Source organism: Cuculus canorus, chromosome 1, assembly GCF_017976375.1.
Source record: "Cuculus canorus isolate bCucCan1 chromosome 1, bCucCan1.pri, whole genome shotgun sequence".
NCBI classification, from domain to species: Eukaryota; Metazoa; Chordata; class Aves; order Cuculiformes; family Cuculidae; genus Cuculus; species Cuculus canorus.
In genome coordinates, this window is record NC_071401.1 from 192,305,201 (window position 1) to 192,331,177 (window position 25,977).

Here is a 25,977-nt window from a genome sequence, read left to right on the forward strand (position 1 = left end):
AAAAAATGCAAACAAAACACCTCAGGACAATATAACTTACAAAGAAAATGTACCTTCGCTGGCAACATCACTGCAATCTGCAAACAAATTCATAAAGATCATTTCCACTGCAGAAGAGACAGCTCAGGGTTCTGGATCACATCTTCAGAAATACCTCAGTGTCTTTCCACTGACACTCAATTGGAAAAACGTCCCAAATATCATGTCAATTTTGAAAGTGGAATTCAACCTCCTTGGTCATGTAGGTGTTGTAAAAAAAAACTTACTTACCACCTCTTTGAGAAAATGTCTTTTACCTGTTTGCAGCTAATAATTTTTTTTTTCCTGTCATGTTTGTTTTATACAACAATTTGCTATTCCTTCTTGAAAGGTGTGAGTGGAAATTTGAAAACAAATGCAGAGAAATAAAGCGTAAAAAACAAAGAGCAGTGCTGGATTCCACTCACTACTGCAGGCAAAGAGTAACTGCCCGCACATTCAACAGAAACATAGATGCAGACACAGGGATGCATTCTGTGTACACAGACAATCAGCTAATATACAAAACTGCATAGAGACAGGAGGATTTTCTATATACGCCTCCTGCTACCTTGTATTTAGAAACCACCCACGCAGTTATAACACTGCCTATCCTTATTTAACGTTCTGCATGGCCTCTAACTAGCTTTTTCTTCATCACTTTCAGATACATGCAATGGGAGCATGAGGCAACTTATCTGTGATCTTATGGCAGACTGGTTTCTGTGAACACTCTGGCACGATTCATTCCCACCAATGAAAAACTTTAAAGACCAAATTACTCTGTTGAAAATAAGTTTGCAATCAAACAATCCAGGTGGATAGAGTAGCAAAACAGATGAGTTCTGAAAAGGGAGAGTGCGGATGCAGAGAAAATTTGGTAAGACATTTGTCTCAACAGATCATTGACTCATGAGACAGGCAGCTAGAGAGGGGCCGAGCGGGGAAGAAAATGTTTTCCTAAATTAGCCCAGAAGCATGCTAGCTAAAAAATCAACAACATGATCAAATGTCCTTTTCTGCCAAATAAACATTTGTCAGAAAAGACTTTAAACAAGGTCAAATAAGCAGGGTGGGCTGTGTCATGTCTGATACTTGACCCAAGGTCAGACAAATGGGGCTTGTGAAGGTGTAGGCGGCTGAGAAGTGCTCCACCTGCTCTTGGTACCACATCAGGGCTTGGTATATCTGAACAAAACCCCAGTGAAGCATCTGGTGAGAGGCTGTATGACTGAAAACAGGAATTGATAATGCTAGAGACTGAATTCCAAGATTTTTCTCTACATAAAACTGTAAAAAATAATGTCATGATTTTTTAATATATGTTTATATAGTTAGGTTTAAAAGGCAGGCACGTGCACACTAGAAATACATCATCTTCATTGATCCTAATGTTTTTCCTTCGTTTCCTTCCATTCTTATTTAAGGATTCCAGTGGGCTCCCCACAAGGGGCACAAACAGTCCTTTTTATCCGCAGGCTTCTAGCAAGGATTGAGTTGTGTAATGATTAACTGAATCGCCATTTGTATTAACTCTGGTAAAGGGACCAGACACAGAGGCAGCTGCCGATCAGCAGTCCTGGTGCTGGGACACACAAAGAGCTGGAGTGCTGTTCCACCAACACCTTCAGCTTCCTAAAAAGACTGTAAAATGCCTGGAGCACTCCTTTCCGGCAAAGGGTGCAAGGGGTAAGGGATGGGAACACTTCTTCATTAAAGCCATAAAAACAACTACGCTTCAAAAACCAACATTCAGGCTATTGCTTATATTCTCATTTTTTTAAGCTGAGAATATTGATGAGCTCCAGGGATGTGTTGTGATTGGGGATGTGGATCTGAGTTTGGGTACGGGTGTTTTGCATGTGTGTGCACATGTGCCTGGGGAAGCAGTGCGTGTTCATGCAGTTTCTTCCAGATCAGGTGTTTATAAGGACTTAGTAAAAGATAAAAAGGGAATGACATTTAAGAAGAAGCATTACCTTGTCAGCAAAATCAACCTACTATATCCTCTTAAAGCCTCTCTTTACCAAGATACAATGGTCATCTCTGCAGTCACTTCAACTCGCATTCTAATTGAATATTAGAAGTGCATCATGCCTACCTCTCTCCCTCAATTTCCTTGTTTGCCACTTGGAATGTCTCAAACAAGAGATAGGGAAGGATCCATTTTAATATTATCCCATTTAAAACTATATTGTAACATCTGAACAATTTCCTCTGAAGATTCAGGCACTGTAACTCAAACTGACTCCCCACTGTGCACTAACAGTAACGCACCTACTTGTTTCTCTTCTCTTCCTGATATGGCACAAGTCAGCCAAGGTCATACACGTTCTGAGAATATCAGCCAAGCGTTTTGTAACCAGCAAGACAAAGAGCACGTGTAACGTGCTTGAGCAGAGTAACAGCAGTAGAAATACGTACAGCTGTCAGCAGAAATTTCTGATAGCCTCATAAGAGCAGCCTTTAACTTTCTTGCACAGCTTCTTTTATAGTTCCTTTTACCTTAATTTTCTAAAGGAAAAAGCAAGCTAAATTTGACAATTAAAAAAAGGATTACATCTGGGGTGTACATCGTTCATCCCTTGTGAATCCTTGCTCTTACAAGCAAGACAGAACATTAAGCTGCCCTAAAAAAATAAGCTTAAAAGTTCCTTTTCCAGATCTGCTTTCCAATGCACCTCATCAGATATGGACTGGAGCGTTAAAACTTCATGACAGAAGAAAGGCTACAGCAGCCAACTACAGCCAGAGAATCCACACCTGGTGAGTTTTTGAACATTGAGGCCCCTTGCACAGCTTATGTCCCCAGGCAGCTGTGAAAATGGAAGAGAGCCCAGGCGCTGTGCAGGATGAATATGCAAGGACAATCCTTAGTTGAGGAAGGAACAAAGAGACAATCAATTGCATGAGCCCCAGCTCAGCATGACACTGCAGGGAATTGTGTCTCTGGATTTCAGAGACACATTAAAAGCCATCAAAGCAGTCCAGAGTTCCTGCTGGTACCAATAACAAAAGCAAACCCAGGGTTAATGATCAGATGAAAACATCTCAGAGAGGAAATGTGCTTCTCTGTGTGTTTATACATGGCCCAGCACAAAGGTTTCCTGGATGAGGTCCAGAGATATGACAAATGTGCAAAATAATGAGGAATAGTTATAATCCGAGTTGCTGAGAAACCATAAACAGGTTAAACTTGTTCAGTAATGTCATCAGCCCTAACCTGACAGGCCTGGTCATGCATTCAGCATGCTGCTACACGTACCCATGGCTTCTCTCACGTGACAGCCTAAAGGATGAATCACCACTGACACTTGCTAAAAATACACAGATTTTCAAAGCAGGTAAAAAAAGGAACCACTGTATGTCTGTCTACCGCACATCTCCCCACTACTACCGACAATTTCTGGACCTGACTTTTCACCAGCTGTGCTGAATACAGCCTTCTTTTTAAACCTCATTTTCTATGAAGTTATTGTTCTGGTAGAGCTAGCAACTCTGCAGGTGTTGATGGGGCCACCTTATTGATGATATAAAGGAACAAAGTGGCATCAGTCTAATATCCAGCAGGTGAGAAAAACATCAGTGTGGGCCTCGGGCAGGGTGGTGGGGAAAGGAAATTCTGCCCCTAGCAGTAAGGGGTGATACTGTCAACAGCAATTACATCGGTTCTTCTAGGGCTTGGGCTCAGGGACATCAGGAACAATGGTGGTGGGGAGGAGGATTGGTGTTCTGGTGGGTTTGGTGCATTCTGTTGCTACCTACTGAAAAAAGTTTCATGAGGGTAACAGAGAAGCTAAATGCAAAGCTTGGCTACTTACTCTTGTAGCCATTCCATTTACTTCTAACTGGGTCAAATGCTATTGCTAGAAAAAGAAAGGAATTTCGGCCATTGGCAGCAACAAGGACAATATCAGGCTCTTGCTGGCTTACACTTGGAATCTGGTGACCCTTGTACCAATGCAATGTGGAAGTAATTCAGCTAACAACATGAAAGTTACTCCAGGACAAACAAATTGGGTCAGAGTTGCTCAATTCTGGCTCCATCTGGCTTTTTCATCACTGCCCACAGAGAGCAGAACACAAAACTGCAAAGCATTATACACCCATGCCATTTGTGGTCAATTAAAACACAACAGGGCCATGCCCCGAGGAGCCTGATGTCTGGTAGAGGCTTAATACTGCACTGGAGAGGTGAAAGGGGAAAAGACAGAGGTAAAAGCTCTGAAGGAGATGAGGATCTACGGAAGAAAATAGAGGAGAATTCTATTAGACTTCTATAACAATGACAGATAGCTCCATTCGTAGAACAATTTATGGAAACGGCTCAAAACAGCATGGACATGTTCCATATATCCACGAGATTCTGAATAACTAAAAATGGCTTCTTTTTTTTTTTCTCAGATGTAGCATATTTTAAAAAGGTGCATATAATATAGAAATAGAAACTTGATGGGAATTTTTCAGCAAAACTTTTTTCTATCAGAAAAGCAGCTTGCAAAACGGAGAAGAGAAAACATGGTTTGGGCATTTGCCCTTGTTGTACAAACTTTACATGGCATTTTTCATTATTTTTCAAAGAAGAAAATTCAAATTTTAATAGGAATATTTTTGATCAAAAATGGGTTTTAATCAAAAGAATTAAATAAAAATTGGAATTAAAAAATGAGCTATGTATAAACAAAAATTTCAATTGTTCACTTTCAACAAATACTCCTCTGGTTTGCTGTTTTAAAAACCAGAATACGAGTCTTTGTCCCAGACTAGGGGAGCTCTAAAGAATATGTAAGCACATGAAATCCCTGTAATGTGTCAAATCATACGTCGTGGATTTACTCTCTGCTCCTACATCACCACTTGTCTCCTGCAAATGCCCAAGGAGAAAAGGGAACAAGTAAGTGTTTTACGGTCCTAAAGACTTCCTGGTATGCCGTAATCCCTCCTCCTGTTTTCCAGCTTTGCCTGCTTCTGTCATTTTAGATTGCAAAGTCCCTAAGACACATTTTTTAAACGTTTGTTTGTGCAGACTTTTGCACAATGTGCCCTCAATGTGAGTGGAGTTTCAACACAGCAACACTGAACTTTAACAGTGTCCTCTAGACCATTTTATGCATTGTTTGTGTCCCACATGCACAGTCAGACACGCAGGGGAGCAACAATGGGGTCAGCAATAAAAACAGAAAGAAGGGCAAGATTGATCAAACCTGGGTTTTTCAGTTTGGCAATCAGAACTCTGGCTCTAGCCAATGGCATCATGTACATGGAGCACAGTAACTGCACCATCATCAGTAACAGGCTCCAGCTGCAGGGTAATAAACCACAATGATGTGCATTCAAGACTGCTGGGGATATGGTTTTGACTACTGAGGGTCATACATTATCCAGTACATCTACAAGTACCAGCAAGCTACAGGGATTCTTGCCGCAGACAATTTAACCACTCCTCCTTTTCCAACTCCCCATTCCAACACATCTGCTTTTCTTCTGCAATCTGGATGCTTCATTTAGTTTTCCTGAGCCACTTCACTAACAGGAACAGTTATAATGTCAGTGGAGGGAGCAGAGGCCTTCTCCGCAATTATTCTGGTCATTGAGTTTAGCACTCTGCCCACTTGTTCAATCCTTGTGTCATAGTATCAGATCTGAATAACAACATGAAACAGAATGATGGCAGATACTTATTTTCTATTGCAACTTGAGGGTCAACAGTCATTATTACATTCTTAACATAGAACATTAACCCATGGAAACGTAGGAGGATTGTGAGGTGGTGAAGCATCCATAGGTACACAATTGCTGCTGTAAACGATTACTGCTCCCCACTCTAAAATGTGTAGAGAAGACACCAGATGAGCGTCCATGCATAAGTAAAAAATAAAACACACCTTCTGCCTTTTGAACAGAGCAACGGGTTCCAATCCAGGAATGGGAATTTAGACATTGCTTTGGGATTCCCAGTGGCTGAAGTGCTAATCTCTTTGTCAGAATGATCCCGAGAGATGCCAATCACACACGTTACAAGGTAAAGTACCTGATGTACCTTCTCAAAAAGGAGCACTGACAGCTGACAGAGAGAGGCAGGGTACATACAGCACTCCTGATGTCAGCTCCTTCAAGGGGATTGAACATCCTACTCCTTCTCTCTAAATGTTACCAACTTTCTCCTATGTCTGTTTTAAGAGCTTAATGATGAGGAGGAAACTCAAACTAGAGATTAGTAGCTGGCAGGAATCAAAGGATGAAAATTATTGCTGTGCTTGAGAAAATGCACGACGAAACACTCCAATTCCTTACACAGAAGAGAAGCCTTTAGCACCTTGACATTTACTGTGCCACTACACTGTTCCCTTCACTTAGGACAAACAATGCTGAGAAAACACGCCAACTTCAACAGCAAGTGGTAGATGACAATACACTACTGCCAGCCAGTGTCATTTGGTTATTTTTAACTCCTTCACCTTGGTGGTGTGATATCAGACATGCCTTCCCACGACACGTAGCCCTGCTGATCCCACAAACCAGGAAGGTGAAAGCAGACCTGCCCCTCCTTTCACTCACATGCTTTGGAGTTGATGTAGTCAGTGAAATTACAAAGTTTTAAGACAGATTACATTTTCTAAGAAGACGAAGGTCATCGACCTCACAATACCAAGAAAAGACAGGCCATTACAAGAGAACAAGGACGTTCATCTTGGACATAGATTTACTGGGGAGCATAGCAGCACTTAGCTCTTCTCTCTCCGTTAGCATCACAAGCAACAGCCATATGGTTATGTAGTTCCACAACTACAAGAGGTCTGGACTCAGTTCTGCCAGTTCAGTAAGTAAAGGCCAGTCACATTAACACGTGTAAGCGAGGAATGGATTTTATAAAGCTTTTACAAAAATATGCAATTTACCTCCTTCTCTTTGAACTATGTGGTAAAGATGAACCATATGCAGGATACACTCCAGATCTTGATCCTGGTAGCCTTTCTCGTGCATGTCATCCACTGAGTCTGGATAGATGACTTGATCACGTAGCGTTCCAATGGACATGTAGGGCCTGAGAAACAATACGGAGAAACTGGTAATCTGCGGCTGGCTGCAAGTGAGCACATCTTCCTGATGCTCCATGAGCAAAGTATAATACTTTAAACACGATGTTGCTGAAACTGTATTTATCTGTGGGTGCTTTGTGGGTGAACGTTCTTCTAAACTTACCCTAGGGACAATGTATTGTTTCCATAACAGCTGATTACAGCATAGCAACAGGGCTGTATTAGCATGAAAACAAAATGACAGATCAGGCAGAATAAACATCCACTTCATGGCCCATTCTGAATGCTTTCACCTGCTATCAGGGAAACTCTACACTGCATTCAAGGTTTGGTACAGTTGGAGATTTAGAAAATGAATTAAACACTCACATGTTAAAAACAAATGGTAACAAAAACTTTACAGCTCAAATTGGGAAAGACTTCCACAGTGCAGCAGGAGACAACCAAGTCAGGCAGAAGAGCATTGAAAGCCTCCTTTGCACACTATCCTGGATTGTAGAATTGGAACCAGGCATAAATTTGCTGGCTCCAGAAGAGAGCGTAACACTTCTGAATTGCAAAAAAGCATACATCAGAGAAGCTGATCAGCTTAAACCTCCCAGCATCAGCCTCCCTTTGCCAAACACAAGGCTGAGCTGCATGTGAAGCAGCTTCTGAATCACCACATTCCCAGACCAGATAATACCATCATCTTACTAAAAGAAGCTGTCTCCACTTTGAGCTAGAGCCTTCAATCTCAGTTGTGGCCTGGAATGGCTGTGGGCAGTATAATGAGCTGTGTCCAGCCTCTGATACAGCCCAGGCTCCAAAAGTCATCCTAGTCTCTAAACAAAGTCCAAGAACAGTTTTACAGTGCTCTAAAAGATACCAGACCATTCAGGCTAGGATAGCAAAGGCAATCTAGGACACATCTATTTCTTTTGCTGCTCTTACTCAAAGGATTTCTTGGGAAGGACAAATATCCATCCTCTCTCTCAGACACTGCTGATAGCTATCGGAAACTGGAATCACACCAGGAACAATCTGTGAGAGTCTGAGTTTGGCGGGGAAGGCCAGAGCCAAAGACCAGTCAGGCTCCAGACTCTGTCCTGCTTTCCATGCCAAGAGTTACACTAACTCCCTGTATGTTCATCTGCCAAACCGACACAAGTCTTACTAAAGCTGTGGTGCCAGGGGACAACGACAGAGAAGAGCAGTCAGAATTGGGCCAGCAATGAGGGGGATTCCAGGCAGCTTGCCCTTGCCACACAGAACTGCTCCCAACAACTTCATAGCATGTTGATGAGGGGTCAGTTTTCTTCCCTGAGGAGCTCTGAACCTGCATGGTGGGAAGGTCTCAACCACATGGAGGCTTTCCCTGATGGAGATGTGCATACCTTAGTATACTGCTTCCCTTCCTTGGAGGTGTCTCTACAGAAAGGGTGGGTCTACCCATTGTTATTCTGAGAGTCCCTAAAATACACCACAAATCCATAATACGACAGGTGTAGAATTATCAAAATAACGCTGCAAAGTGAATTGAAAGACACGTTCAAGCTGGCATAAGCTGCATTGGTTTTAATGCTGCAGACACCCATGGCGAACCGTCCATACCTGTCCGTAGTTAAAATACTTTCACTACCAGCTGGGTGAGGGTGGGAAGGGCAAATATTTGGTCATCTCCCTGCTGTGAGCAGACAACCCGATGGAGCAAAACCAGAACCACAAGTCACACATAAGCATTGCTGCTCCTCTTCTCTCATTGTTCAGCTTCGTGCCTATTGTGGGAAAAGTGCCACTCTGGGCTGCTGCATAAACACTAACATCAAGTGCAGTGTATGTTAAATGGGGATACTGCAAAATCTCAACTCTAAAAGTTATGTAACTTCATGAAGTAAAGATACATTACATTTATATAATGCTCTTCATTTAAAATCCCAAAGGGCTTTACTTTTTGCTTATGCAGAAATCACTTCACCCGCTCCAGACTGCTGTCATTTCTGGGAGAAAAGACAGCAGCTCCACCTGCGCTCAGAAAAGTTGAGATCAGGTTGTACAAAAGACTGTAATATAAGTGAAGCAACAGGTAAGGGCAAGGAGGACAGAGTTACCAATCATATAATTTGTCTGAGGTTTAATACTTCACTCTTGTGAAGCATGATCCTGCAGTGACTAACAGCTCAGAGATTTAACCTACAGCACAACTGGGAAGGCAAAGCTTAAAAGCACCACGCCAGGACACTTGTTTCCATGCTGTTTACTGAGTCACCAGTACCGCTTCCTGGTACAACTGGATTTTCCTTGTGGCCTCCAACCTAAAAACACCAGTGCTACCAAGCATGCCTCTCCCCACCTAATTAGTGAAAATGAAAGAAAAGCCAGCCTGCAGTGGAATAGCAAATGCCATCAATTACTCACTAACTAGCAGAGAAGAATGGCTTGTGGTTACAGGTCTGTCCTGGGAGTTGGGAGAGCACATTCTGCTTCCCTTGTCCAACAGGGAGCCACTCGTGCCCCTGAAGAGACACTTCATCTTGCTTGGCATGAGACGTCTCTTTTAGGGCTCCAACTCTTGACAACAGAGAGAAACAAGTCTGTGGTTGGTTTATCCCATTTTTTTTAGGACGAGGATGGATTGAATCCTTTGGGTGTATCTTCTTCCTCAGTGGCGGATGAAGAGCAGACGACTAACACAGACAACCAACCTCTAGTGTTAAACATAGATGAGATCTCTTCTCATACTTTCATAATCTCATACTAGACCAGATTTCCCCATCTGTAACTTGAAGATAATAACCTCCTTACCTACCATGGGTGCCACAGAGCCAAATGTGCTAAACCGTGTTAAACATCAGATATTATTGTAATTAAGGTTATATGCGTGTGACAGCTAAGCATCAAGAAGTAAGAAGCATGGGATATAGCAACATTGAAATTCCGTTTTTTCCAGTAACCTCCTTGTTAATACACTTTTCATTAAGCTTTTAGCAGTTCAAACAACAAAACCAGTCTTTCCATCCTGAAATAATATTCTAGTTTAACTGGACATAATTGATTTCTGATGGAGTTTTTCTTTTCAGCCAGAGTGCCTGGGTCCCAGTCTCAAAGAAAGATCTCTTACAGACTCTAGAGGCAACTCCTCTGACATTCAGGGGTCATGCTTTTGATGGTAATAGATCTGCAATTGTTTTCTTTCCTTCTTTCTTTCTTTCTTTCTTTCTTTCTTTCTTTCTTTCTTTCTCTCTGAAAAGAGGTTCATACACTGGTTTTGAGAGACAGGATTTAAGATCAATATCCTTTTTTAAAGCTTTGATATCAAATCTCAAAAAAATTAAGAAAATGTACTGATTCTTGCCTGATTTTCTGGAATTTTGAGATATTTATTGGAAAAGACACTGTGAGTTCTCATAAACTGATCTTTTACTAGTCAGTTTGATGGTTTTATTGCATCATCAGTTTCTGCCTGGTGCGCTTAGTGCTTCAGTTTGCAGAGTTTTAATTTCACTCTACTAGTAACAAGCTGGCATCCCTAAGGCTTATAGCTTCCCCCTTGCAGTGCAGGCTTTAAAGGAAGATGATATCGAGACATGCTGCAACCTGAAACCTGTGGAATGGACAATTGCCCAGTAACCTATTGATACATGACATTGTGTATAATGTTGGTAAAATATTAGAGAAATCATATGGTGAGGAAGGGCAAGTGTTGCCAATGATTTGGGCTCTTTATTGTGGTTAGCTTTGGGGAGGGAGAAGGGGGCAGCTGCTACAAAACCTACTGGAGCACATACTAGTCACTGGTCCTTCCAAACAGAGGACTTAGACATTGGAACTATTAGGTATAATGCTATTCAAAGGGATGGTAGATTAACACTGCACACTGTAACCAGGCTGTACGAACTTCTACTCAGTGAATTCACCGATGTCTTGAAGAGCAGAGTGCTTCACTCTTTGGGGAAGCAAGTTAAGGAAGACTGCTTGCTTAGATATGAAGAAGTTTCTGATCCAAAATCAAAACAAGCCATACCCACTTTGTTTACAAATGTTTCCTGATGTATTCAAAGGTGTTTTCATCTTCCATGCAAAATAAACTGTGCTGACAGAACTGACAACCTGTTTTGACATCCATTATATCATTTTAAAGAATAATATCAAGTAATCAATATGCACTTTAAGAGTCTATATAGCCTTCTGAATCGTCAGAGTTCTAATTAAACGCACCCTGGAATAAGAAAGGTACCAAAAATATACCTTAATTAAGTGACTGCCATCAGAAGTTAAAGGATGTATTTGTTCAATGGAAGTGCTCAAGGTACTGCTTCCAGGTACAGTCTGAAGCTCGCCGCACCTTCCCTGGCGCAGGCTTGTGACTAACACTTCCCCATGCGAGGTAAAACATGTGGCTTGCGATTCTGGAACCCAGCTCCATGCCCTCAAATGAGCAATCAGGATCTGGCTTTCCATTGCTAGCAAGTGTGTTTGCAGTTATTATTGCATGTCTGTGAGAATAACACTGCAAAGTTATGTGGGAAATGCTTTATCTTACAGAAAATTACATGTAATGCAGCTATAAAGTCTTGATTTACCTATCTTTTAAGTTTCTGACTCTCGCTGACAAGATGCCTCTCTAATATAACGAAGTAGGATAAAGAAAGGGGAACACTACACCTGGATTCTCCATTTTAGATAAACTGCAGCTTGGATTTTCAAAGGGATTGAGAGGGTTTCAGAGTGCCATCTAGAGCGCATGCTTTGACATCTAAAGTAAATTGTATACCACATTCAGGCACCTCTATTCAAGAAGATGATGCTGGAGCTCAAGCTCTAGCCATGGAGGTATCTTCCTAGGAAACTCTGAAGATCTTAAGGAGTCAGTGCTTGCACTGAAGAATCTCCAGTCCAGAAAGCTAAGGGCAAAGCTCTCATCCACGTGCCCAAAAGCTAATTCTTTAGAAAGTCCACTAGAGCACGGAATATGAAAGGTCTACAGCTACTAGAGGTGCAAGATGAGAGGACGTATAACAAGCTAACAGTTAGCAAATCTCTTCCAAGAACTTGGTCCAGGCTAAGTTCTCCTCAGCTTGCAGGGCATCAGATTCCTCTTCTCCTAGGCTAGCATTCAGGCTAAAGAGGCGCCAGAGGGAGGGCACCTTCTAATCTTCCCACTGAAGCAAGAAAACTGCTGCTAAGAGGCAGGAACCATGTCTGAAGAGACAGTTATTGGAAAGAGCCTAATTATATACTATAGTCAGAGTCCTCAAACTGGAAGGAGTGAGACCTTAGTACCAATGCTCGTGACATATATTATTTATGTTATTCCTTTTTTTCCCAAAAAACTCTTTAATATAAAATGCAGTAACTATCCTAATTCTTCAATAGCATTGTAAAAACATACTAAAGGGCGTTGTAATCTTATTTAGGTGTGTGCTTTCAGAAGAGGGCTTGTTAGATCAAGGGTTTAATATTTAGGTCTCAGTTTGGCACCTAAACTTCAGTAAGAGGCAGTCCAGATATATGTTTATATTTTGAGATTCCTATGGACTAACTCTAGGTGGCTCCCTTTACCTATGACACAAATGTTTTGGATGGTTTTCCAAAACCGCTGAATCTCTGCCTGTCTATCTAGGGAATACACCTATATGCAGAGTTTTCCATCACCTCACCTCACTGGTGCCAAGACCCTAATTTTTAAGTGGTGTAATACCTCAGCTGGAATGACCTCGGCAGAACTCTGGTTCTTGCCATGCTCCTGATTCAGGTTAATAGTAAAAACTCTTCAACAGAAGCAAAGTTTTATTAACAGTGACAGACAAGAAATACCAAGCTCCACTAAGTAAAGTGATCTGGATTCCTAGTAGTTCTTTGAGGATGTTAAGAAAATGAACAGCAAAAAACCTAATGAAGGCACTATCACTACAAATTTGAGAAAACAAAATGTTTTGAATTAATATGAAATAAGTTCTTTTTAAGCAGTATTGTATGCACTACTTTCACACAGAAGGTCGTACCACCACAGAGATGAAAACAATAAATACTATAATATTTAGCACAATGTTAAAAAAGCAACAGTCTCAGTTTATTGCACTTGTATCTAGTTCAAGGGATTTTAGGGCCAGCTAAAGTTTCAGTAAGGCTTCTGAAGATATAAATAATTGATCCCTCTTTAAAATACCCTACACTGAACGCTCCTCTCCACTCATAGAGAACTAGATGTGAACATCCTCTAAATATTTCAGCTAGATCAATTACCAGAGTGGAATGTAATCAGCTTATAGCCATTGACAGAGTTAACAGCAAATGAAATGTGCAGTATGAAAGACTGAATTCTCAATGCATATGATTAGAAAGGCTGAAAAAAAAATATTCCACTAATCACTCCGTGGCCTTCTTTGTACAGAAGCTGTGTGCATCTCTGCAAGAGAATAATCTGGGAGGAAATAATAACAAGAAAGGTAAAAGAAGGCTTTAATTTAAACTGCGATTCATGCTCAGGTATCACCTCATCTCATGATTTACTTAATTCACCACTACCAAGATCACTTACAATATAACTAGAACCAGCCAGATGGCACAGAAGTCTAAGGCGAACGATTCACAAGATTACCCAGTTCAGTGTATTTGTATCTTGTGGTGGACTGAGACAATAGAAAGAACACATGTGTAATTAAAAACAAAACCCAGACATCTTCTACAAAACACAAGCAGCTAATGCAATTTGAAATAATTACACCTCCTGCAATGAACTACATGAACCAGCCAAACAAATGAAGGAAAAATACTCCCTTTTTCCTAAGCATACAAGTTTTGCAGGTTCAGTCTTTCATACCTCTGACAGTCCTGATGATAAAAGGATTATTTGGATGGATGATTGTGAAGACCAACGAATTGAAGAAAGAACAGTGAGCTGTTCTGGACAAGATTCTACTCTGCCAGTCCCACCAGGCACACCCCAGCCTAAGAGCAATTCCCGATTTTTATCACGGCAACATAACACACTTTTTAATGAACACAGAATACTGACTTAACCTGTCTTGATTTCATTAATTTTGAAAAAGAAAATAAAAAGTAGTGGCCAATTTGTTAAAACAAACCTATACCAAAACAGTATTCATAACTGAAGTATATTATGTTATGTTTTGTGTTAACACTATCTACCACATACCTGTCTCTCATCCCTCAGATAAGTGGTGAACTTTGGAAATAAACATATCTAAACGGAGCACCATGAACTTGATAACAATAAGTATGGCAGATAGATGTGGTGTACAAGGGAGCAGATATCTATACAGCATGACATGAACTGATGGCAAAGCACTGAAGGAACAAGTCAATGTAGTGGTGGACTATCAGCAAAATGCTCAAGGGCAATGACAGTTCTAGTGCAGTGTTGGCATGTGCAGTCAGAGTACAGTTTAATTCCAGCTGACCCAGCTAAAGAGATCATAAAGACACAGCAGTTTGAGCTGAGAAGAAATTAGGATGTGCAAAATACAACATAGCACACAGGCATCTGAGCCAGCCTACATGAGCTGAGGCAAACAAACTTGAATAAAGCAGACTTGCACAGCACTTCACTCAGGCTACTTCTCTAATAGACCACACGCTAACAGGAGAGTAGTCTAACACAGAAGAACCATAAACATACATACTACATATACACATACTTTCATATGTAACATAGAGGATCTGAAAGCGAACATAACAATTCAGCAAGGTTAAATTCTTTAGGTAATCATGAGCTGTCTTGGGAAATAACCACAACTTTCATGACAGCGGCTACTACTAACTAGCTCCATGCTTGAGGTAACTTTGGAATCATACTAGGTTTCATGTGCTTATAATGTAAAAATAACTTCTATTTTATCAATTTATTTCTTATATCACTTATAGTGATATTCTTGCTTTCGTTCATCCACATGATGAACATCCTTGGATTACTTGAGGCAGATAGCATCAGGCATCCGAGCTAAGAAGAGGAAATACATCTTTGTAGCTGATGCAATTTTGTTTAGTAGCCAAGGATAATTTTAGAATACAGAAGGAAAAACAGCAGACAGGAAAAGACTTGTAAAGGAACTGCAGATAAAACATCAGAAATAGAGCAGATGTATGCAAACTCAAACTGCTTAGGAGGGCCAGATAAACCTTTAAAATCCCATACTGTCCTAGCATTAATAAGGCAGTAGCAAGATGAAGAACAAACAATGTTTTATACTAGTGCTGCTTCTTTGGTTGCCTCCCTCTTAGCATCTGACAAGCCTGGTGTATTAGAGATCTACTTGAATGACCAATAGGAAGGGAGAGAGAATACAGAACTGGATCATCACGGACTGCTGAGCAAGTCATCAGGGTTGTTGGTCTTCCACCAGAATGGCACACAGAATTACAGAGGAACTCTGCATACTTCTGGAGAAACGTGCCCCTCCCACAAAAACACCCACATTACAGCATGAAGCAAGCTGGAGAGAAAAAACTGTAACAATGGGCCAGGAGAAAGAAACTGTGAATTAAGAACTACTCCAAGCTCTAGGATGAATCAGTGAATTGGTCCTCAAGAAAGACAGAGGAAATGTGGATGGAAACACATAGATGTGCAATGCTGCTGCTTATATCAAACGAGAGAACTAAGGAGACAAAAACTAATATGTGCAGAATCTATGTTTCCTTACAACTGGAAAAAATGAGACTTACTTGGGGACCAAGAAGAGCTGGAGTAAATGTTTGGAGGAATTGCACCCTAGAGTTCACTAATTCCACAGAGATGGAGTCTACTTCCACGACTAAGACCAACAGAGTAGGAACAGGGCACAGCCTGAAGAAATTAGGCTACCTTCAGATATGCTGCTGATACACTACAAAAGGATTGACTGCTTTAAGTCCCTAAGAGCTACATATACACCTTCTGGCCATACCATTAGCACTGGTACTGATGCTACTCACTACGTATTTTTGTTAATTATTTATTATTTAAAATTATGCTTCTGAATTCTGATTTTAATCATGATTCCTTACCACCTAGACCACCCACAAGCATTTATCTTTTCACTCATGGTGTCTTCTTGACTAGTTAATTAAAAAGAGGAATATAAAAGAGGAGGTTAACACAAATGAATTTTAATTTGCAAAAGACAGACAGAGAAGTAGAAGAAGGGGTAAGAGCACACACTCTGCCAGTTACTGAGGCTCCAATGAGATATGACAAATAGTTGAGCTGTAACTAGGTCCTAGCACTGATCAATCCTTGAAAACAAGCTGCATTTTGGTACCAGGGTGATGCTCAACTACTTAAAGCCTTCCTTTCTCTTACAGGCCTATCACGGACAGCAGCAGAGCTGCATTCCCAGAAATCCCTCGGCTTCTCTCTCCTTGTACCCTAGAAGGGCAGCTTGTCCCATCAGCATCTACCAGCATTGTGATTGATTATGGACAAATGCTGCATGGCCTGGCCCTATATAAAAGGAAGAAAAAAATCTGAAAAAACAAACAAAACCCAAAACAAAACCAAAAAGCAGTATAATGATGGTAAGCAATCTAAAAAGACAGTGACTTTTAAGGCTCTCTTTTTAAAGCCTACATACTGCTAAGTAAAGCTATCTACAAAGTGTTTGCAGTGCTGATAAAATTTGGAGTATACAATGAGATAATTCACTTTAATAAATCATACTTCTCTATGCAGCTTTTGAACTTGGCAAAGACGATTTCCCACGCATTTCTGGAAGACTACACTGGAACATTACAAACAGAGATGAAAAAATAAACTTTTCAGTGAGCTTCTATTTACTGTGCAATATTTTGTTACTTAGGAGTCATTGTGTTCTCCATCATTCACAGTGTGCAGATAATGTTCCTACATTTGACTTGACAAAGGCTGATGTAGAATTAAATTCAGCCTCAGGCATGCAGAATTAAGCTCTTATCAGGCCCAATGGCAACTGTGTGTGCTCATGGAGGGCTGTTTCCCTTGTTCTTGGACCAGAGACATGATGTATATGCTTAAACACAATGACAACATTCTAGTTCACTGCTCTTACAGACATTCACCAATTCAAGAGCCCTTTGCTGACCCACAGTTTTCACCTACCCACCAAATGGAAGACTAAGGTAGGCTGAATCCAGGTGACACTGTCCTACCACCACCCAAACCCTTTCAGTCCAGAACACAAATTTTCCCTAAAGTTAGGCTGAAATAGATGCATGATGAAATGTAGGCAGGGCACTATCTTTTCTAGTCTGCAGTTTTACAATTACGTCTAAAAAAAAAAAAGAAGGCAATCCTGACCAAGTGTTTCACAGTGTTAATAAGCAAAATGGTTGCACCAGCAGGACTTTCCAAAACAAGCTGTTTTAATTTTGGGACTTCAGAACAATTTATAAATCGCTACAGAAATTCTAGATGTATTCTAGGGCCAGATAAAGATCTCCAAGTGAATGCGTAATTTACTTAGGCCATAAATAAATTGTTAAAACACTCAGAAATAGAATTTAAGACCAAATCTCCTTCAAGTCATTCTTAAATGTCTAATATTCATCTAAGACTCCGTAAGCACAAAGAACAAAAAAAGTGGGCAATAAAAACTCTGGATCCTTAAGGACATCCGAACAAACAAATCTGATTGCTGTCCTATATCAATTCCTTCAGTCACACTCAAGACTCAGTCTCACAGTCCTGTTCCAAATACAAGATACTGCTGAGTGACAGACCCACTTCTGAGTCTACAGAACCCGTACTGATGCAGTTGAGCTGTCCCTACAAGTAGACTTCAAAATCTTCAGCCACAATCAAGGTATAGTCCTTTTCCAGAAAAACCTTCTGCCACTCACTGCTGCCCCATCTACCCAGACACTGCTCTGACCCTTTGGAAGAGAATCTCTCTGTATTGTCTAAAAAACTCTCCAGGAGGGCAGAGTTCACGCAGAGTTGAGCCATGGTAATGTCACTTAGATGTCCTAGAGACATCACAGCAGCATCCTGCCTCCTGGCAGATGCTATTTATTAGAATGGACTGCGTACAAGTACTACCTTCATGGTATACTGCAAAGATATGCCAGTCCCTGCATGGCTTTGGCCAAAGAGGGCTGCAAAGACGTTGGCTGAACCTCAGTTTCTGACTAAAACTCTTGAAACGCTCCAAAGAATAGGTCTGCTGGACAAATTCCCCTAGCAAAGTCAGGGGAAACAGCTAACAAAGAACCATGTTTATGGAAGTGAAACCCAGAGATGCGATTCAATGCCCTCAGCCAGCACTTGGCAAATCTGCCCAAATGCAGTGCGAGTCTCTTTGCTCTCACAGAATAAAAGGGACATAAATAAAGGGGAAGAAGGACTGTGGGCAAGCCAGCCTTGGATGCTGATCTGCGAAGGGGCTAGGATCATATAGAGGACAGAAGTGGCTGAAACTCAAGATTTTCTGGAAGAAAAAAAAAAATCAGAATGGCTTTTGTTCTTCGTAAGAATAAAACTGATTTTAGGAATGTCCCGCACAGTGGGAATTCCGAAATATTGTTTTGAAAAACATTTAATGGAATATTCTGCTCCAAAATCCTGAACAAAACCCTCTAGTGTATCAGAAAAATCATAATGGTTAGCAATAAATCATACAAATATTTGAAAAAATTACAAATAAATGTTCTGTGATACCTTCATCTGCAGCAAGGAAAAATCTACTCATCAGTTAATCTTTTTTCATTCGGCTTAATAGCGTGTACTCTTTAAATAAGACTACAAACTGTACCATGAATATCTCTTTTGCCCATGGGAAGAAATGAACTACAGAAAGCAATCAAAGATTCTCAGTGTTTGATTTTGCTTTTGGAAAACAACCTAGTTAGAAATCTCCAAGGAGATATTCTAGAATCAATTGCATTGAGTTATGTTCTGAGAGTCCAACTGCAAGTCAGAATACAAACAAAGCACAAAAAATCCATGTTTGCCTTAGCGCAATGAGCACATGTTATAAAAAATGCAATTTACAGATAATATTGGAGTAGATTCTGTTTTTCTAGTGTATAAGTTGAAGTTTTGAAAATTATTTTGAACTATTCAACATTTAGGAATCAAAACACCCACTTCTTCTGATCTTTGGTTTTGAAGTGAAATCAGAGTTAAGATCTATCAGGTCTAGTTCAATTATCTTTCACACTCCAGTCTCTTCCCATGATCCAAATGACTCGGGACTTTAGCCACCAAGGGAACACAAGCAACATCATGAGTCTACGTGAGCCCTTTTCAATGACTGCAGATTTGCATCACCAACCAGAAGGGATCATTTTTTTATATCACTTTCCACACAGCTGAGGCTGTGCTTACCAGCTTTTCACTTGGCTGTACATACCACAGACTGAAACTGAGAGAAGCAGGGTGAAAAGTCATGTAACAAAAAAAAAAAAGTATCACCTTGAGCAAAACGCATACCTCTGTGGTATATAAAACATGTGCTGTGGAGGGGGTTTGTAGAGAACTCCTTCATACACAGGCCACAAGCCACTTAAAATTCTGAAAAGCGAGCTCTTTCCACAGCCATTTGGTCCAGTGATTAAAAGATTCATCCCCTCCTGGACCTACAACAGCAAGGAAAATGCAAAGATGTCGCTATGAGGTATATATGGCACAAGACAGTGAGACTCCTAGAGGGAGTTAGATAGCATTTACATAAAATTATAAATCTATTTCATTAATTACCTGCACGTATTTATGGAATTATTCAGTGGCATTAGATATAATATATTAATGACAATAACTTCTAAAATAGCTTAGAATTTCTATAAACTACACCGATTGTAACACAATGTCAATACACCACAGTCAGAATCAATTATTCTAATGCAGATTAGGTCCAAAGGTGTTAATGGCGTACAGAGCAGTGCTATGCCCATCAATAATATTAATTTAAGCTATGGGAGCCTGATCAAATGATTCAGAAAATTTACTTCACATTGCCCTTCCCCACTTAATTCCCAGTGTTACTTCAGCTGTGATGCACTGGTTTTATTTGTTTGAATATCACCTTTGTATATGGGTGTGTATTTCTGCAAAATAAAAATGCCATTGTCTATGCATTACATAAATATATTCACGTTTTATTTTCTCATGGCTTTGTCTCTTGAGCCAAATGAATAAATACAACTGTCTCCTTGACCATAAAGTTGTAATTTTACAAATCTGAAATTCCTGCACTGAAAGCATTGTAAGTTTTGCCATAGCCAGGATCCAGTTCTCCTGGTTGCTAATTCCTGTACCAGAAGAGGTGACAAGAGGAACACTCTGCTTCAGCTAAATTAAAGCACCTGGTGGAATTATTCATGTTAGTGTTGTGTTAACTTCAACTGTTTTTTAAAATAACAACATCTGCACTGGAAAATAAGATCAGGATATATATGGGAGTAACTCACTAAAGGTCATCCATTATAATTGTGAGCAGGTACCACGTAGTATCTGGAATAGCTTTTTAAAAACAATACAATATTTTACTAAATAAAAACTCCACAGTTGGACTTGTGAACCACACTGTCCACTGTTATTACTGCTCTTCATGCTGATCAAGCAAAACTACATACTCAATTTTTTCACTGTTGCTGTGAAGTCAGACTTTTAAAGGAACCTATGTGAGTAAAGCATCCCAATTTCACTGAAATTAAGCAAAGATGGATGCAGACTCCCACATACACATTTAAAAATCTCAAGTTGTTTTTTCACCTGGCAACAGCACTAGAAATCCTCTCTTCTCTTTCTTTGAGCAGGATAAACTACATATATCTGCCTCTATTCAGCTACTATGCCTACCTTTCTGGATTTCCCTTTTTATCCATATGCTCCTCCAAGTACTTAATATAAGGTACATGAATTCTGTGCTGTTTATGTTAATGGGATGGCAACAATCAGAAGATTCTTGCATATCATCTTACTTTGAAGTTTAGTCTGGAAACCACCACGTCACCATTCGGAGTAATAATAGGAACGTTTTCACAAATAATTCCATGATCAACATCAATAACTCTCCCTAGAAGAAAAAAAAAAAATCAGTTTGTGAAAACGTCCATTAAGCGATGATACGCGGAAGTGTCTGTGCATGGCTGAAACATAACAATTAGCGAGTTTTGAACAACTCTTTTATACGCTCCAGGTTCTCCTAGTGGAAAATCTGAATAATAAGTCTCAGCTAGTCAGAAAGACACTGTCAGGAGCTTCCAAGAGAGTGCAACGAATACTAATTTTGATTATAAATATAATGCACTATAAAGACATTTATTCACATCCTACTTGTATTTGCTGTATTTTATTTTGAACAGATGGTCAATATTAACTAGTAAAAAAGTTCAAAGACAGCCTGAGCCACAGGCAGACCAGTTTACCTTCTCCTGAGGATTTAATTAGAAAGTAGAATCTACTTCCACTACCAGCTCTGAAGCTCAGTGCCCAGTTCAGTCTCTTCCAGCAACAAGAGTGGAGATGAAAACATTTAATGGTTTGCTTCCATCTCTTTTTGAAGCTATACACACTGCAAACGTGTCTTGTAAGTATTTGCAAAACCCATATAACTTTTCACACCAGAAGATACACTTACTATTTGGATTCCTGGCAAATTTAAATCTACATACAATAGGACATTTGGATACTCTGTAACACAGGGATTTTGAACAAATTCTCATGGAAACAGTAAAAAAAAAATGAAACCAACACTAACTTCTCAGTTGCCTGTTAATGAGCGTCTCTAACAGAACCGAAACAGCTGGGCTCCTAGACAAATATAAGGAATTACCTTTAAAGACAAGACATAAAGGAAAGAGATTTCTCTTTGTATAAGAAGTCTGCTTATTTTATAACTTAGACTAATCCGAACAAAGAAGAATGGGACTAAGGAAAAGTTGAGTTTACTATAAAAGGATCTGGTAGTGTTTCCTTCAGTTAGGGTTAGTTTTACATTTTCCATTAAGAGGCTCTTTGGCACACTAACTGTGCCAAACTATAACAACTTGGGCAAAAATTTCTGTGCCATGTATCAGTCCAACCATTCTTTCTTCTCCTAAAATAGATTTTATTTAAAACAGTTGTGTGCTGTCCAAGACGAGATTATGGAAAACAAAATAATGTTTTGCTGTTAAAAAAAAAAAAAAAAATTGATAGCAGTCTTATCACACTGAGGCTCCCCTGCCTTCAGACTCCTTTGAAGGCACCTGATACACAGCTGGGAGATCAACCAGACCACACAGGCACATGATTTTTCATGGGTTTACAAAAATTATAATAAATTTAGCAAAAACATACTTTTGTGAATAAGAGTCATACAAAGTCACACCAACCATACGAATACTTATGAAGGAGTTGGCATTCATCTCACTATACCTCCACAGAAAATTGTCCTTCACAATTCCAAGCAAATTCTGCAAAATTCATTGAAGCACTTGAACACAACTGAGAAAACTCTAGTTAAAATGTATGATAAAAAATAGTAAGCTACGTAAGTGCAAAGTAAATTTAATTCTCATTCCCTAACTTTGCAGTGTTTGATTGCAACTTTAGCATGCTTTTAAAGCATATTTATATGTAATCAGAAATACAATTTGACAATATTTGTACAAAGTGTACAGAACTATATTTCAACTCTAAAATTCTGAATTATTAAAAACACTATGTACGTGGTAATTTTATTATGTATTAAAAATATTCTAATAATTTTCATATTTTGACAAAGCTCTTCTTGACAACAGTAAAAGCAAGGCGCAAACCAGACATCTCTTAGTTACATAAACTTATATTGGATGATTCAAAAGGAAATAAGTAGTATGTGTTCAAAGAGCCTTCGTGGAAGCTGAATATTAATATTTTTCTTTTCTAACAATGCAGACATACACATATGTAAGCAGATGTACTTTTACCCACATACAAATCCATTCTGCAGGGATTTCTGAAGCATCAAGACCAAACGAAAGTAGGAAAAACAGCATTACAATGGGACTTGTCATAAAAAGTGTGGAGCTTGTGGCCTAGATTCATTTGGCCTAAATGCTACTTAAGTCCTTGTGCACAATGTCTGGTATTGGCTGGCTGCCTCTGAGAGTCTACAACCACTCGGAGTGAACGCTAGTCACTGTGCCTTAGGAGGAATTCAGGCTGCATGAAATGTGCTACTGTAGTGAAATCAAATCTTGGGAAAAGGCTGCATCAAAAAAAGGAGTGGAGTATAAGTGTACTAGACCAAACAGGAACACAAACAGCATGCTTTCATGTCTGAACTGTGTTTGGGTTTGTTTTTAAAGCACAGTTATCTAAAAAGAGCCTCAAAATTACTTTCTTGCTCCAAGAACTACAACCCTTTTCTCTTGTACATTACGAAATGTAACAGTTATAAAATGCCATTTCTTCTGTCAGCCAAATATTATCAGGTTCTACAAGATTAAGATATCAGCTATCTCCACAGCTATCCACCTTGCTGCATCAGATTGTTATGAATAACCTTGTCAGAGGACCTTTGAGAAATCTGTGCTGAAGGGCAGCACAGTTGAAATCGCTGAAAGAAGTTATTTCATCAACAGCGCTGTGGTGCCTTCAACCCTACAGAGGTTTAAGTTTCCAGAGGCCAAAGAGAGGGAATAAGGGTTTTCAACACCACAGAGGAGAGAAGCAGAAGGGGCCTGCTGGGGGAACTGGGAGAAGTCCATTGCAAAAGCTGCCAGTAAGTACCTCAGAGTGAAGCTGAATGCAAAATGAAGAGAAGTGGCATGCAATGGAGCACAATAAGAAATTAATGTACACAGAAAATGCTCTGGGGAGAGTGGAGACAGAAGGAAAGAGGCACTAGAAAGATACAGGGTTGGGACAGGAGGGAGAAGGTATATATTGATCAGATCATTTGGGAGGTAAGAGAAAGGGTAAAGTTGTCAGCCCATTTTCAGCTAAAAATTCCCACTAAGTAATGAAAAAATGAGCACAGGCTGATTTTTAGTTGCTGAAAACATAGTAGCATTTTTGTTAAAAACTACAATCTGTCTTGCCCTCCTATCTCAAACAAAATACTGTGATGTTTGAAGATGAAAATGTTACAGTCTCCATTTTCTGAAAAATATTGTCTGAGTAAAGCGGACACCGTCTGTGTGAGAATAATAATGCTGTCACCACCACCACCTATAATCGTATAGTTGAAATGCCTTTTCAGCTCAAAGTTTTCACAAAAAGCATTTGAGAAATTTTATGTATTAGAGAAGCACTGCATAAGGACAGAGTTACAAAACAGCACAAGGTTAAAATAGAAGGCAGCATGGTCTCTGGGGTATTAAGGCTGACAGGCTGATTTGTTTCTAGAAACAAAACCTCTGTTCCCACACGCACAAGGAAATACAAACAAATATGAATTACCTTTGATTTCTAAGGGCCCATCAATGTGTAATTCTACCTTATCTTCATTCTTGCTGTTGTTTTCAGACCCTTGAATAACAGCAGTTCTTTTGTAGATGCCTCTTCTGACCTCATCAAAGACTGAAAACATGTTGTAGACACGGGCAGTGTAGCCTGCTAGCTCAGTAACCTGAGAAATAATAAATGCCTCATTTCAGTTGCACTTCACAAATTCCACAAATGAAATATTTGGTCAAAGATCCATGAAAAACAATCCCAGCTATTCTCAGTCAGTGTTTCATCAAATGTTACTCTGGAGGGACTAATGATGCATCTTTTGACACCTACTAATTTTCCTTACTTGAGATTCTGTGCTAACTCATACGCCACCCACAGCTCCCACCAGCCAGCAAAGCGAGGAAGTTTGAGGGGGATGGATTTCAGCCAATGTAAGCTATGATTGCTCCAGTAAATGACAAGGTTGCAGAGACTGCTCTTTTCCATGGATCAGTAGAGTCTTCGATCAGCAGAGAATAACTATTAGCATATCTGAAAACAGAGAGCCTATCATACAAGAGAAAAACAAAATCTCTGCATTTGCCAGCAAAATAAAGGACCACAGGAGTGAGAAAAATTAGCACCTATAATTATTTATATTTACATCATTGTATTCCTGAAACCTCCTGTGAGAAAAGTGTGCTTTTCTACATAAAACAGGCAGCAGCATCCTAATCGAAAATAAACTACAAAAAAGAAACTGCTCTTCTGTCAACTGCATCTTAGACTACCAGAGCTAAATCTGAGACCTTAGATTAGAACTGGGCATTTTTAAGATGAGGTCTCTTAAAAGGTTTCCTCCTTTTTTTTCCTTTTGGCCCTTATGTCATAATTTCCACCTGGTGAAGACAGAAACAACAGATCTCTGGTCTTGATATGTTGCTATATATGAATGTTTTATTTATATATATATATATATGATATAATATGAATGTTGTTATTCCTGTTTGTTGACAGCTACACCACCAAGAGCTCCCAAAGAACTGCCTCCATCTGCTGGCAGGAAAGAATTAAAGCTGGGCTTCTTATCCTAATTGTATTATTAGGTGGTTTTAAAAGGGTGAAATTTCATACTAAAAGCAGAGAGCAAGACAAGAATAGCAAGAAAATGAGTTCACCATTATAAAATCACTAGCTTGCTGTGGTTAAACACATATGCCCCATGACTGAGTTCTCCTGATATGGCTGTACATAATTCCAATATAAAATCCTCTTTAAATTTCACTATGTGTATCAGATTCAGAAGTGAGAGCTAGTTCTGGCCACGTGGCCATAACTCCACTGGAGCTTAACAAGTACACAACATTTCTAAAACCTCAGTTTAAAAAGAGTAATCACTCCATGCTTCAACTCCACCAACTGTACATTGATCTGCACTATTGGTAATCATCTTAACAGCTGTGAAATGTATTGGGCTAACAGCACTTGAGGCAGGAGGCAGCACACAGCACATAAGAGCTGTAACATCATTCTCCACACTAGAGTCTTTCAGCAGTTTCAGCAGGAGCTTGTGCCAGGACTGAGCACTCCACACAGTGTAGGCCGTGGCATTTGACA

The 25,977-nt window shown here is 39.8% G+C and overlaps 1 protein-coding gene and 1 long non-coding RNA gene across 2 annotated transcripts in view; one reads left to right on the plus strand and one right to left on the minus strand.

The window, feature by feature from the left end:
- The window catches only part of ABCD2 (ATP binding cassette subfamily D member 2), a 39,158-nt gene that overhangs the window by 4,998 nt on the left and 8,183 nt on the right, over nt 1-25,977 (minus strand). Inside the window, exons 4-7 of the mRNA XM_009557292.2 lie at nt 24,385-24,553; nt 20,937-21,031; nt 19,447-19,592; nt 6,918-7,063 (exon numbers count right to left, since the gene is read on the minus strand). Of these exons, the coding sequence (XP_009555587.2) occupies nt 6,918-7,063; nt 19,447-19,592; nt 20,937-21,031; nt 24,385-24,553 (556 nt within the window). The remainder of the gene's footprint in view (nt 1-6,917; nt 7,064-19,446; nt 19,593-20,936; nt 21,032-24,384; nt 24,554-25,977) is intronic.
- On the plus strand, nt 4-16,758 carry LOC128851011 (uncharacterized). Its single transcript, XR_008448299.1, has 4 exons — nt 4-1,707; nt 2,682-2,784; nt 5,922-6,040; nt 16,344-16,758. It is a non-coding gene; the product is annotated as an uncharacterized LOC128851011 (long non-coding RNA).